At 34.9% G+C, this 13,007-nt stretch overlaps 2 protein-coding genes and 1 long non-coding RNA gene across 3 annotated transcripts in view; all 3 read left to right on the plus strand.

Annotated features, from left to right (window-relative positions):
- The first annotated feature begins 169 nt into the window (after positions 1-169).
- Positions 170-1,960, plus strand: LOC121236486. Its single transcript, XM_041132928.1, has 2 exons — positions 170-297; positions 347-1,960. Exon 2 carries the CDS (start codon positions 432-434, stop codon positions 1,770-1,772), a length of 1,341 nt encoding a protein of 446 aa, XP_040988862.1. The 5' UTR covers positions 170-297; positions 347-431; the 3' UTR covers positions 1,773-1,960.
- Positions 289-13,007, plus strand: part of LOC121236485 — a 47,876-nt gene continuing 35,157 nt past the window's right edge. Inside the window, exon 1 of the mRNA XM_041132926.1 lies at positions 289-373. Coding sequence (XP_040988860.1) covers positions 289-373 — 85 coding nt within the window. The remainder of the gene's footprint in view (positions 374-13,007) is intronic.
- On the plus strand, positions 2,740-3,273 carry LOC121236489. Its single transcript, XR_005934774.1, has 2 exons — positions 2,740-3,036; positions 3,120-3,273. It is a non-coding gene; the product is annotated as an uncharacterized LOC121236489 (long non-coding RNA).

Consider the following 13,007-nt stretch of genomic DNA (forward strand, 5'->3'; position numbering starts at 1 on the left):
ATCTGACATATTTAACTTAACAAATTAGGTTCAAATTGACTTATATAATTAAATATTTATGACTTTAACATGATACAAACATGATCTGAAAATACAATTTGCCACAACTTTGCAACTCTTACGAGCCAAGGATTAGGCAACTCCGAGGTTTCTACTAGCCAACTCTCTACCCCTAAAGAGGCTCGATGGGCCGTCAGTTGATTTAAAACTTGTTGCGAATTCCTTGTCTTGCAGACTTTATCCCGTGAAAGTTCGGAGCCTTTCCAAACCAGACGAAGAGGGGGGCCGATGATTCAGGCAACTGAGTCTCAAATCTCGAACCTTTCCAAACCAGAAGATCAGGGAGGCAACTCAGTCTCAAATCTCGAACTGGGTAACCATTCTTCATATTCATCTCCTAAATCAATTATTTTTTGTCTCAACCAAATCAAATGCTACGTTTCATTTGCTCAAAATTGCCCCAAAAACTGAGGCACAGACCTTCGAAACCTAGCCACGCAAACTTTTTCTCGACCTCCTCCCTCAAACCCACCTCAGAACTTCCTAATCCCAAGAATTCATGTGGGCTTTCTTTCGAATCGGCCATTTTGTTTTCCAAGAAGCTCAACATTGAGAACGTAAAGAATACCAACTCCGTTCTAGACCTGTTGAGAAATCACGGTTTGACGCAGACCCACATCAGGAACTTAATTAGAATTCGTCCACCATTGCTTTCGGCTGATTTAGAGAAAACCCTTATGCCCAACATGAAAGTGTTTGAATCCTTGGGGTTTTCTGGTTCTGGTCTCGCCAGAATGCTTAGCAAATACCCAGCTGTGCTAGAAAGTGATGCACACGCTGCTGTTGAGTTTTTTAGAGCACATGGCTTTAGTGATGAGCAAATAAAAACATTGACTATGACGTGTCCCGAACTTTATGTGTATAATGCTCAAAAGATTCTTCAGCCAAAGTTGGAGTTTTTCAAATCGTTAGGTTTTTCAGATCTTGAAATTACAAAGCTTTTATCCACAGAGCCGTATATTCTAAAAAGGAGCCTCGAAAAACAAATCATTCCGTGTATTCAAGAGCTTAGGCGGTTTCTCGGAACTGACAAGAATGTCTTAAAGGCTATAAGGAGATGTTACGGAGTACTTAGAACAGACGGGGTGCATATATTACAGCCCAACATCAATAAGTTGATAAGCCATGGTGTTCCCCAGTCATTAGTTTTGAAACTCTTCTTTTTAAGACCTTTGTCACTGCATATCTGTGGCAATCGGTTTAGTGAGATTGTTAATGAAGTTATGAAATTGGGTTTTGATCCCAATTGTCTGAAATTTGTTCTAGCCATCCTGTCCATGTCACTAAATAGTAAAACACTGTGGGAGCAGAAGGTGGAAGCTTTTAGAAGTTTTGGTTTGTCAGACGATGAGATTTGTTCAGCATTCAAGCGGCAACCATTGTGTATGGCTATTTCGGAGAAGAAGATCAAGAAAATGATGGGTTTCTTTGTGAACAAACTGAAGATGAAGCCTTCTATGATCTCCAAGAGTCCGATTCTTCTACTGCATAGCTTGGAGAAGCGGATTATTCCCAGGTGTTCAGTTCTGCAAGTTTTGATGTTTAAGGGGTTAATCAAGGAGGATATTGGCATCCCTTATATGGTCACAATGGCCGAGAGGGAATTCATGGTGAAATTTGTGAGCAAGTATCAAAATGAGGTTCCTGATGTTGTTAGAGCGCACCAAGGGAAGATTGAATTTCAAGGGCTCCCCATAGCCATGGAGATGTGAGTACTTTTGACAGAATCAAATGAGACATTGGCTAAAGATCATGAGTTCAGTTTTAGTTCAACATGTTTGCAGTTGGGTAAATTACTTTTTTGAGGTGTCTCAGAAACTTTATATGGTAATTGTCCTTGATTTTGATTCCTTTTTTAGTTGCCCCTCAATTATCATTTTACTGTTTGGATTTGCTCTTATTATCAAACTGATCCATTTGTCCATATCCATCTAAAAAGAAAATATTGAGAATTCCATATACCCATGGAGCTACCTCATATGGCCTCAAATAGTAATACATGTCCCAAATCTGACCACCTCAGCCTTAGAAAATAAAGATGATGAAATAAAAATTCATAAAAAATTCAGCCTTAGTAATACGGGACACATAAATTTTGTGAATGTGGATTATTGAGTCGACACTCGATAATTGAGGATGGTAGTTGTGGATTGTGCTAGTATTATAATTTTGTGATTTGGGGTTCTAAGGTTCTGTTTCAACTTGCAAGCAACAGTAAATAGGTTAATGTTGCTCTCTTATAATGCTTTGGTAACCTGTATTTCATGGGGTTGTTTGCCCGCACAGAATATTTCCGATGCTTGTTAGTCTTTCCAAAAGAGAGGAGAAAAGAAAAAAGAAAAAGAAAAAAACCGAAAATGCTCGGCTTGGCTGAAACTTCATTCCTGCTACAACCTGGGTTGATTAAGTCATGTCCTCCCACGGCTTAGGGTGGAGGAGTTCCAACTCATTCCTGCTACAACCTGGGTTGATTAAAAGACACATAATTTGTATGCATATATTGGCAGATTCATAAGAAAGTGATGTTTTGGTCATTAATAGTGTTCAGACAAAGTAAGTTCACTCATATGTAATATGTAATACTCTGGTGTGTGTATAACTCTGTTATGGTGGTGTAACTCTGTTCTCAACTCTCATGTTTAGTACATTTTTTAAGGAGGATTTTTGCATCCCTTATATGGTGATCAGAATGGTTGAGAAGAACTTCATGAAGAGATTTGTGAGGAAGTATCAAAATGAGGTTCCTGATGCTGTTAGAGCGCACCAAGGGAAGAGAGAATTTCAAGGGCTCCCCATAGCCATGGAAATGTGACTACTTTGGATATAATCAAATGTGGCATTGCCTAAAGATCATGAGTTCAGTTTTAGTTCAACATGTCTGCAGTTGGACGTTTATCTTCGTATGTGTGGGTAAAACATTTTGCGGAGTTGTTTCTGCTACTTTCTATGGTGACCTGTCTGTGTTGTTCACTTTAGGTGAGAACTAGAAACTTGTCAATGTCGAGGTGAACCTTGTCTCCGTTGTTGATAGTTGATATTAATTTGATCTTACATTGCAGGAGAAGCAAACCCTGGCCTTATTTGTTAGTGCATTTCAGATGTTGAGGCATTCTGGCATGTTTAGGTGTGGGAAGACTCTGTGGCCTCATGTTCACATAAAATCTTTATGTTTCTTTCTCTTTAGATCTAATGTAAATCCACAAATCCAAGCTTTGACTTGGGAAGACTGTGAAAAAAATAGTCGCAAAAAATTACTATTTCCGGATTTTTTTTTTTTTACACGCAACTGTCCAAAAAATCGACGAAAATAACCTTTTTGTTTACCCCTAAATCGTTGAGAAAATTCAATTGTGGTGATATACATTGTCGCAAAAGCTTAGAAAATCACCGCAAATGACTCAATACATTCCCAACGATTTTAAATTGTCGTCGCAATTATGTATTTCCAACGGGTAATTGTCACCCAAAAAGACTATTTGCGACAATTAAGAATTGCTGCAAATAACTAAAATCGTCAGAAAAAATTAATTTATGCGAAATTTACTCGCCGCAAGAGTTTACCAAAAAATAAAAGTACAAAAATAGAATCCACAAAAAAAATAATACACATCCAAATTATATGTTCTTGCTCAAAAAAGCAACTGCACGAGTGGGAAGCACAAAACCAGACTTACAAATGATCTAAAAACCAATAACAAGTGTCAACTTGTAGGTAAAATATCTGAGTGTAAAAAATGATTTTTAAGAAACGAAGCCAAACAACAAATAATTCATCAACTCAAAAATGTTAACAAGAGTATAAGTGATTGTATTCATCAAATAAGAGTGATGACAGATAGGAATAGTAGTATCAAACACTAATAATAGTCCATGTTTAAGTAAAGAATTGGAGGAAACACTTACCACTTGTATATGATTCTGGTGTGAAGAAAGTTCTCATTAAATTGAATCAATAGATAAGAGATTGAGGTGGGAAGGAAAGAGGAGGTAGAAAAATTCGTAATTAATTCCTTATGTGCATTCATTTTGATTGTGATTTGATGTATGGTCATTCTATTTTTGGTAATAAATATTTAACTCAAAAATCTGATGGAAGTGCTTCCAATGAACATAGTACATGGTGGCAAATTCATCACTGGCAATTTCTTTGGTAGATCTGTGACAAATTTGTTGAATTACTACAATGACTTGGAGAAAAGTGAAAAACAAAGAAGTGAAGAGCAATGTGCACTTTGTGTCTCAATATATGAAAAACCCAGGAATTTACAGTTTGTATTCAGGGATCTCTGGAAATGGAATATAGGTAAACATTGAAACTTTCTACAATAAATTATTCTTTTGTATTCAATAAGAAACTTGTTGAAAATTTAACAATATCAGAATTATCTAAAAAATATGACAGTGAGATTTGTTTTTTCAACACTCAAAGAACTAAGAAATGAGATTTTTCTATTGAATACATAAATAGGAACACTAAAAAACTACCTAAAACATCCAATGTGTCATTGTCTTCACACAATGTGTGAGGAATGAGACCATAGATGTGAGGATATGCTACTAATGAATACAAAATACGATCAAGCTGAGCCATTGATGCAGATGGTAAGATCAATCTGATGGAAGATATCTAATCAAAGTACAAGGTAGCAAAATGCAAGAACTAAGATTCTCCCAGAATAGAAGTATAACTCAAAAACCCTTCCAAAGATCTTACCGTCCTCATTCAATATAAACACCCAAAGAAGTATTTGGACTGGAAGCATTTTGAACCAACCTTTTCTAGTTAAGTATGCTTCAATGCAACGCCGAAAGAATATACTTTTAAGACTAGCACTAAAATCTTCCATTTAAGAGGACGAAATGGTCAATACCTTAATTAGTCTTTTCTTCTTGTCAAGCTCATATTTCACCTTACTTCCATTTGTGATCTCAACAACCTGTATCATTCCAATTAGCAATACAACAAAGAGATGCATTAGAAAATGTGCACATGAAGAAAACGAGTTTCAATTTAAAAGTTGAAAATTCTTACCAGATAAGAGAAAGTATTGGAAATTTAAGAAGGCTAAAAAAAGTTGGCAATTGAGAAATGGAATGTAACTGACGTGTATATATATATATATATATATATATATATATAAACTAAAACCTCTAGATTTAAATGTCTAGGCTAGCTTTAAATTGAGTTGAGCTCGATTCTATATATGCCAACTTGTCGATGTTCTTGAGCTATCATGTGGCTCATAATCGAGGCTTGTTATAAACAAGGTTTCGAATACAAAAGCAAGATCAGATCCATCATTGGGTAGACACTGCGGTTATTATCCAATTCTTCTAGGTCATTAATTCATGTCATGCCTTTCAATTATATATCCTTCAAACAACATGATTTTAAATTATACATAGAAACCTCACCTCTATCATAGTAATATGAATCAAGTCTGATCTGACGCCGGACTTTATATCCTGTATTGATGAAGAAAAGAAGAACATCAAGTGTTTGGAACTGCTTTGTTAAAAGTGTCATTAATAGCATTATTTGTTATATTGGAACTGCTTAATATCACACTTAACATTAGCGCTTTATATGAATGATATGGCAAGGGATTCAGTTTATTTTTGTAACTGTTTTTAATTAGGGATATGTGTCAGTACATGATGGTTTTTCATTATTGGTTGCGTCTGCATTTTGTACAGTTTTTTTTCCTTGTCGTATATATATGATTCACTCACTTCATGTACCTTAAAAAATGAAAAGATTAAAAAAGAATGATAAACTAAAGAAGAAAAATAATAAGAAAATAAAATAGAGTTATGGATTCTTACCGCGGTTTGTTTGTACTAAAATAAAATAGAGTTATTAATAAGCGATTATATAAAAGTTACATAGTACCTTAGAATCAACTAAACATCAAAGCGATTATATATAATGTGGAACATGATTTTATTTATGTCAGTATCACAACCTATATATAGAGAGAGAGATAAAAACCTCACCTTTGTATAGCCAAAATAGTTCTTTAGGGAGTCCTGGGGCTGGTTTGACAAAAAAGAAAAAAAAACAAGGAATAACGTTAGCGTTTGAAAACTTCAATTGATATTATTTAAGTACTTGTTATTATTTATAGCTACTATTCTCTTGAGTAGCTAAAATATATTGGGACAGCATAGTCAAGGTCTCAAAGCAATCATTGAAATTTAGATGAAGAAATTACGATGATAAGAAACTTTAAAAAAAGAGCCATGACAAATATTAATGTATCCAATTTCTATAATACCTTAATTTGCAAGTAAGAAGAATACAAACAATGAAAACACCTAATGTACTTGATCGCACTCTTGAGCTGCTCAATAGAATATTAGCCACCGAAGAGATCCTCGTGATAGCTACATGAGTAGGACTTAGCCATGGCCGTAAACATACATGCCAGAATTTCTACTAGGTCGACACCAGCAGCCTACAACAAAAATAGCCTAGATTTTAAATCAATACTAACTTTCAGTCACAGCGGCATAAACATGAAAATACTTTCGATACAAGAAAGCAGTGCAACATTTACATATAAGTTCTATCATCCATCATGCCCAAACTATCCACGAGTATGAACACTTTTTGTGATAAACTCCAACATGAGGAACTAGAGGAAACAACTATAGCAGCAAGGTTAATATAGTCGAGAAGAAACTCTTTGTGTATGGAAAACATCTCAGACATCCTATATATATATATATAGCACCAAAAGGAAAAAAATTACAAACTCCAAAGAAATAATACTATAGTTTGAACCATATGCACGTACGATCACCACCGATGTTGCCTGCATGCCATGGATAGTAAAAAACACACACATACACACATGTATATATATATATATATATATGTATATATGTAGAAGGGTAAAATATCCTATATTACTATTTTGGTTCTTACAACTAACCTCTCTAAATTTGTAATGTTTCTAATCACATCCCCAAGTAGTATAAATCTGATCCATCCATAGGCAATTATCTACATCATAGCCTAATAGATATATTTTTTGCACATTAAGTAAAAAATACATAGTGAAGAGTAATCAAGAATCTAAATAATCAAGTAATGTACTTTAGAATCATATGAGTAATATCATCATGGCTATAAAAGCATCTGCAATAATCTAAATATAAATGTAATATAAATTACTAATTAGTACTCCAAGGTTGGATTTGTTGTCAGTTTTGACTCCTCACATTCTACTCATATCAATTAAGCCCCTATTTCATCAATAAAATACAAATTTACTATTTGCAAATAGCCCACTATATAGAATGTGAGGAGGGAGGAAACAACCACTTAGAATCCTGTAGCACTAGAAGAATACCACAGCTTTAAAGCCATAATGACACTATTGGATTAGAGCCGATATAAAAAACAGAGAAGAGGAAAAACCAGCGGCTCGAGAAAAACAGCTAAACAAAATGCATAGTGTAAAAGCCAAACAACTAGTGAGATGCATGACCCGAAACTTCCACAACGACCATAGGTCTTCAACAACACTAGTAGCTCCACAGCAATTTCAAAACTTCCCTAGAAATTATCATCACAGATTAGGCAAGTAGACAAGTACAAGCCATCTTCCACAACAAACCCAACGTCCAGTCGAAGCAACGCAAGAATAAATCCTAAAGCAACTTCCACCAATCAAGAACACAAGAATAAATCCTAAACCAAAGAAAGTCGCAATATTCAACTTGAAATGCAAATATTTTTTCATGAATCAATAAAGAACTCTTAAAAATTCTGCTTTTAAAAAACCCAAACTCTATTTCTAACAACAAAAACTTTAAACGCTTCCATAGGACAAAGTTGAACACAAATAAGCGAATGACAACAACCCACAATATAAACTTGGGCAAAATAAAGAGAGTGCAAAGAATGGTGACAGTTTATTCTGAAACAAAAAAAAAAAAAAAAAAAAAAAAAAGAAAGAGAAAGAGACCTCCAGGGTGTGTTTGTATCGCTTGACCTTGCATGGAGGAGAAATGGGCTTCGACGGAGGACTGGCGACGGTGTCGAGGTGTGGGTGGTGGCAAACGACGCCCATAGCAATGGAGATGTAGAGAAATCAGAGAGAGAGAGAGAGAGAGGTGAGGCTAGATTCGAGGGGAAAAGGAAAGAGATCGGCGGGGGGCTGGGGAGAAGGAGGGGATGGCCATCGAGGTGAGGTGGTAGTGGCATGGTGGGGTCGTGCACGACAGAGTGGGTTGTGCGCGGCGGAGGCTTGAGGGAGAAAAAGGATTGAAGAAAGAGAGAGGGGAGCTAGGGGGAGACGGGAGGGAAATAACCAAGGGAAAACAAGCGGGTGAATTAAATTTTATTAGTTTTTTGCGGCTACATAATATTGCCACATTAATAAAAAAAAATGGCCACAAATATTAATTCCTCATTTTCAGCAAAACCAAAATTGTTGGCACTTCTCATTTGCGGCGACAAAAATTGGCCACAAATAGTCTTGTACACTGTCTCCTAAAATTTGTAAAGGCTATTTTCAGTGCTTCACATATCGCTGCTAATAAACATTAATTAACCGTAGAATTCCTATTGCGGCAACAATTTTCGCCATAATAAATACTTTTTGCAGCGCTTTCTCTATTCGATGGAAATAAATGTCGCTACAGTGATAATAGTTTTTTGCGGCGAAAAAAAAAAGTCACCGCAAAAACTTAACATTGAATTCTCCCTCAGAATTTTCCAAACTATGGCTGGGATTAGTGGCAAATTTAAAATTTGCTGCAAATAGTTATTACTTGCGGCGATTTTTTTTGCAGCGATCTAAAAATAGCTGGAAAATGCCTTTTTTCTTGTAGTGTGCAAATTTCTCGGCTTTGCTTTTAGGTGTGGTTTGGATAGTAAGATGGGATGAGATGGTTTTGGATGAAAGTTGAAAGTTGAATAAAATATTATTAGAATATTAATTTATAATATTATTATTATTTTAAAATTTAAAAAAGATGAATTTTTTATTATATTTTGTGTGAAAATTTAAAAACATTGTAATGATGAGATGAGATGAAATGAAACACTTTCACTATCCAAACGGAGTTGTCTACATACAGTCCTAAAATGGCTTACGTTGTTTTTACAGATGAGATAAGATAAGATGAGATTAAAACTGAAAATTGAATAAAATATTGAATATATTTTTTAATATTATTTTTAGTTTGAAATTTGAAAAAAAAAAACTAAATTGTTTATTTTATTTTATATGAAAATTTGAAAAAAATTTAATGATATTTGATATAAGTTGAGAAGTTTTGTTAAAACAAACGAGGCCTAATTGAGAAGTCCTTGATTTCAATTTGTTTTCATCTAGGTTATTCGGACTTGGGAGAGATCCCCTTCGAACCGGATGTCGTGCAAAAGAAGGATTTACACCACCCAATAAAAATCCAACACATTGTCCTTTTAATGTTAAAAATAAATGACACACTAGGATTAGAGTCAAGATTTAAATAGCTGTCCTCTCCTCTTTCACCAAAATCAAACTTACCCATGTTATATTATGGCATGGCGGTCGTCGAAATCGTAGCTCTCTACTATTGAAGAATAAAGTTCTGTCAAACACAATAAATTGCACACGAGATAAGGCTCTATGTATAACTACTGACAAAGATGTTGAGCAAGATAATTATCCTTTAAGATAGCATATATTTGAATTTATTTTGTTAAGATATAGACAACTTAGATTCAAATGTAATTAGATAAATTTACATTATTTTGAGACACTTTGTACAAACTTTAATAGAGAGGTTTGGATAGTGAGTTGAGATGAGATGAGTTGAGATAAAAATTAAAAGTTGAATAAAATATTTTTAGAATATTATTTTTTAACATTATTATTGTTTTGAGATTTGAAAAAGTTGAGTTGTTTATTGTATTTTATATGAGAATTTAAAAAAAATTGTGATGATTAGATGGGATGAGATGAGTTAAAATGTTTTTTTTTTTTTAATCCAAACCTCACCTAAATCAATCGATATGTTTAGGGTTGGTAAGTTGCCAAACCCTCACTTAAGTTTATCTTTCATAGTATCAAGAGCCTAAGGGCTATGCCAATCCTACACCTATGGCTTCCAACAACTCTAGTCTTATATCTGCTCCTACTTATAACCTTCCTAATTTCACTCAATTTATATCTGCTAAACTTGATGGCACGAATAGAAGTTATTCCAAAGCTGCTACTTATCCACAATGGAGGGATGCAATGACACATGAATTTGAAGCTCTAACATCAAATGGCACACATACCTTGTGTGTCTGGCCAACCAATCACAATGTAATACGAAACAAATAGGTGTTTAAAATTAGTGGAAATAATCAAAGCACGTGTTGTAGTCAAAGGTTTTGATCAACAATGTGGCATTGATTATACAGAAACATTTAGCCCAATGATTAAACCCTCTATCATTCAGGCTCTATTGAGCTTGGCTATACATTTTGACTTGTCAATTAGGCAATTGGATATGTCCAATGCCTTATTAAATGGTTATCTTGCTGAAAAGGTTTACATGGAGTAGCCTCAAGGCTTCACTGATACCTCTCACCTTGACTATATGTGTCGACTGCACAAAGCTATTTATGGGTTAAAACAAGCTCCAAGAGCTTGGTTCAATAGACTCTCTACCTTCCTATTAGAACTTGGCTTTTAAGCTTCACTTGTGGACTCATCTTGTTTTATGTATCATAAATCACACGTTCCCTTATTTGTATTATGCTTGGTTTGGATAGTGAGTTGAAATGAGATGAAAGTTGAATAAAATATTATTTAAATATTATTTTTATTTTAAAATTTGAAAAAGTTAAATTGTTCATAATATTTTGTTTAAAAGTTTGAGGAAGTTTTAATGATTAGATTGGATGAGATAAGACAAGATGAGTTAAGATGACTTCACTATCCAAACCAGGCCATAATCTATGTTGATGATATTTTAGTTAGAGGGACACATGTTGCTATGATTACTACACTTATCACTGACCTACAACAAGAGTTCCCTCTCAAAGACCTTGGACCACTAGATCTACAAATGGCCTTCCTCTCTGCCAAGCTAAGTACATTGCAAATCTACTGAATCAACATCAAATGTTGGGTGCCAATCCATCTAAGGCTCCACGCGATCCAATTAGATGGCACTTCTCCCACAAATCCTTCATAATACAAGCAAGTGGTTGGGTACACTTTAGTATTGTACCTTAGCTCGTTCGGAAATCTCCTTCTCTATTAATCAACTATGCCAACATCTGCATTCTCCCACTTCAACTCCTGGTCTGTAGCCAAAAGAGTTTTATGTTACTTAAAGGGCTCAGCAGATCATGGTTTGCATTACACCAAAGGTCCACTACATTATTCGCTTATAGTGACTCTGACTAGGCTGCATTACACCAAAGGTCCACTACATTATTCTCTTCCAAGTACAGAAGTCGAGTATCACTCTTTGACACTCACGAGTCAATGTTGCTAAATTATTTTGGTTGAGGATGTAGTTCGAAGAATTTCAGGTTCCCCTATTGTCTATTCTCATATTGTGGTGTGACAATATTAGTGCATTGGCTCTTACATCTAGCCCTTTTTTCATGCAAGGGCCAAACATATCAAAGTGGACTTTTATTTTGTTTTAGAGAAGGCAATTAACTGTGACATCTTAATCAATTCTAGATCGATCGTTTATCACCCCTATTCATGGTAGCTAACCGTGACATCTTAATCAATTCTGGACCGACCGTTTATCACCCTTACTCATGGTGGTCCCCCATCAATTTGCGAGGAGTTGTTAAAGAATAGAGTCGAGTCAAACGCAACAACTCAAGTCAGCACAACTGCACACGAAATAAGGCTCTATATATAACTACTGATAAAGATGTTGAGAAGGATAATTATCCTCTAAGATAGCATAAATTTGAATTTAATCTATTGAGATGAGTTAACTTAGATTCAAAAGTAATTAGATAAGTCTACATTATTTTGAAACACTTTGTATAAACTCTATAAAATCAATTGATATGTTCAGGGTTGGTAAGTTGCTAAACCATCTCTTCAATTTATCTTTCATCTACTAGCCATATATGACCATAACACCAAATTTATGTTGTTGGTTTTGCAAGTTTTTTGTCGTTGGAGAGCCTACTAGCGATTTCATCATTCAGAGACAGATAAAATATGATGTATGCCCCGTCAATGTAAAACTGAAGATTTGCGCATCCGTATGAACCACAAGCTCAAGATTGAAAAAAACAAGTGCGGGTTCTTGGGTTCTTGGTGCCATTTTCCCAGCTAACAGTCCATAAATTTAATCCAGTTTACAAACTTCTCTTTTAGTTGGTGTGTTTGGATAATGAGGTGATTTCAGATAATCTGTGAATAGTAGTGAAAAATAATAAAAAAATATTAAACAGTGGTAAAAAGTATGTGAAAAGTAATAATTAAATAATAAATAGCGAGATTACTCCACTTGGCCTTGTAACTCTACACTTGGCCTTGTAACTCTACACTTGGCCTCGCATAAGCTTCTCCACCGTATTCCTAATCTTAGGCACTGCACATTTTTATCTTGCTAACCCTCCAACTTATGAACTTTAGAAAATCAGGTCTCAACCACCACTGCTAACTCGGATTCTTTTTGCTCATATCCACCGCTATTGACACGCCTTTACGGTCCTTTCCTTTTAAGCAGGTTGACCCGTTTATAAATTATGTCTTAACGGGTTAACCCGTTTTGATCCGAACCCATTAACATCAAATTCAAACACTCTAATTTCATGTCGTGTTTATGTTGGGTTCACGGATCGTGTCACATATTGACACCTCTAGTTACTTGCATCCACACCACTCATATTTTATCAAGGAAAATGCTTGTGTCCTGATAATGGGTCACAATTTTTTTTTTTTTTACTTAATGGTTAAGTAAATATTTTT

Source organism: Juglans microcarpa x Juglans regia, chromosome 6S (genome assembly GCF_004785595.1).
Source record: "Juglans microcarpa x Juglans regia isolate MS1-56 chromosome 6S, Jm3101_v1.0, whole genome shotgun sequence".
Lineage (NCBI taxonomy): Eukaryota > Viridiplantae > Streptophyta > Magnoliopsida > Fagales > Juglandaceae > Juglans > Juglans microcarpa x Juglans regia.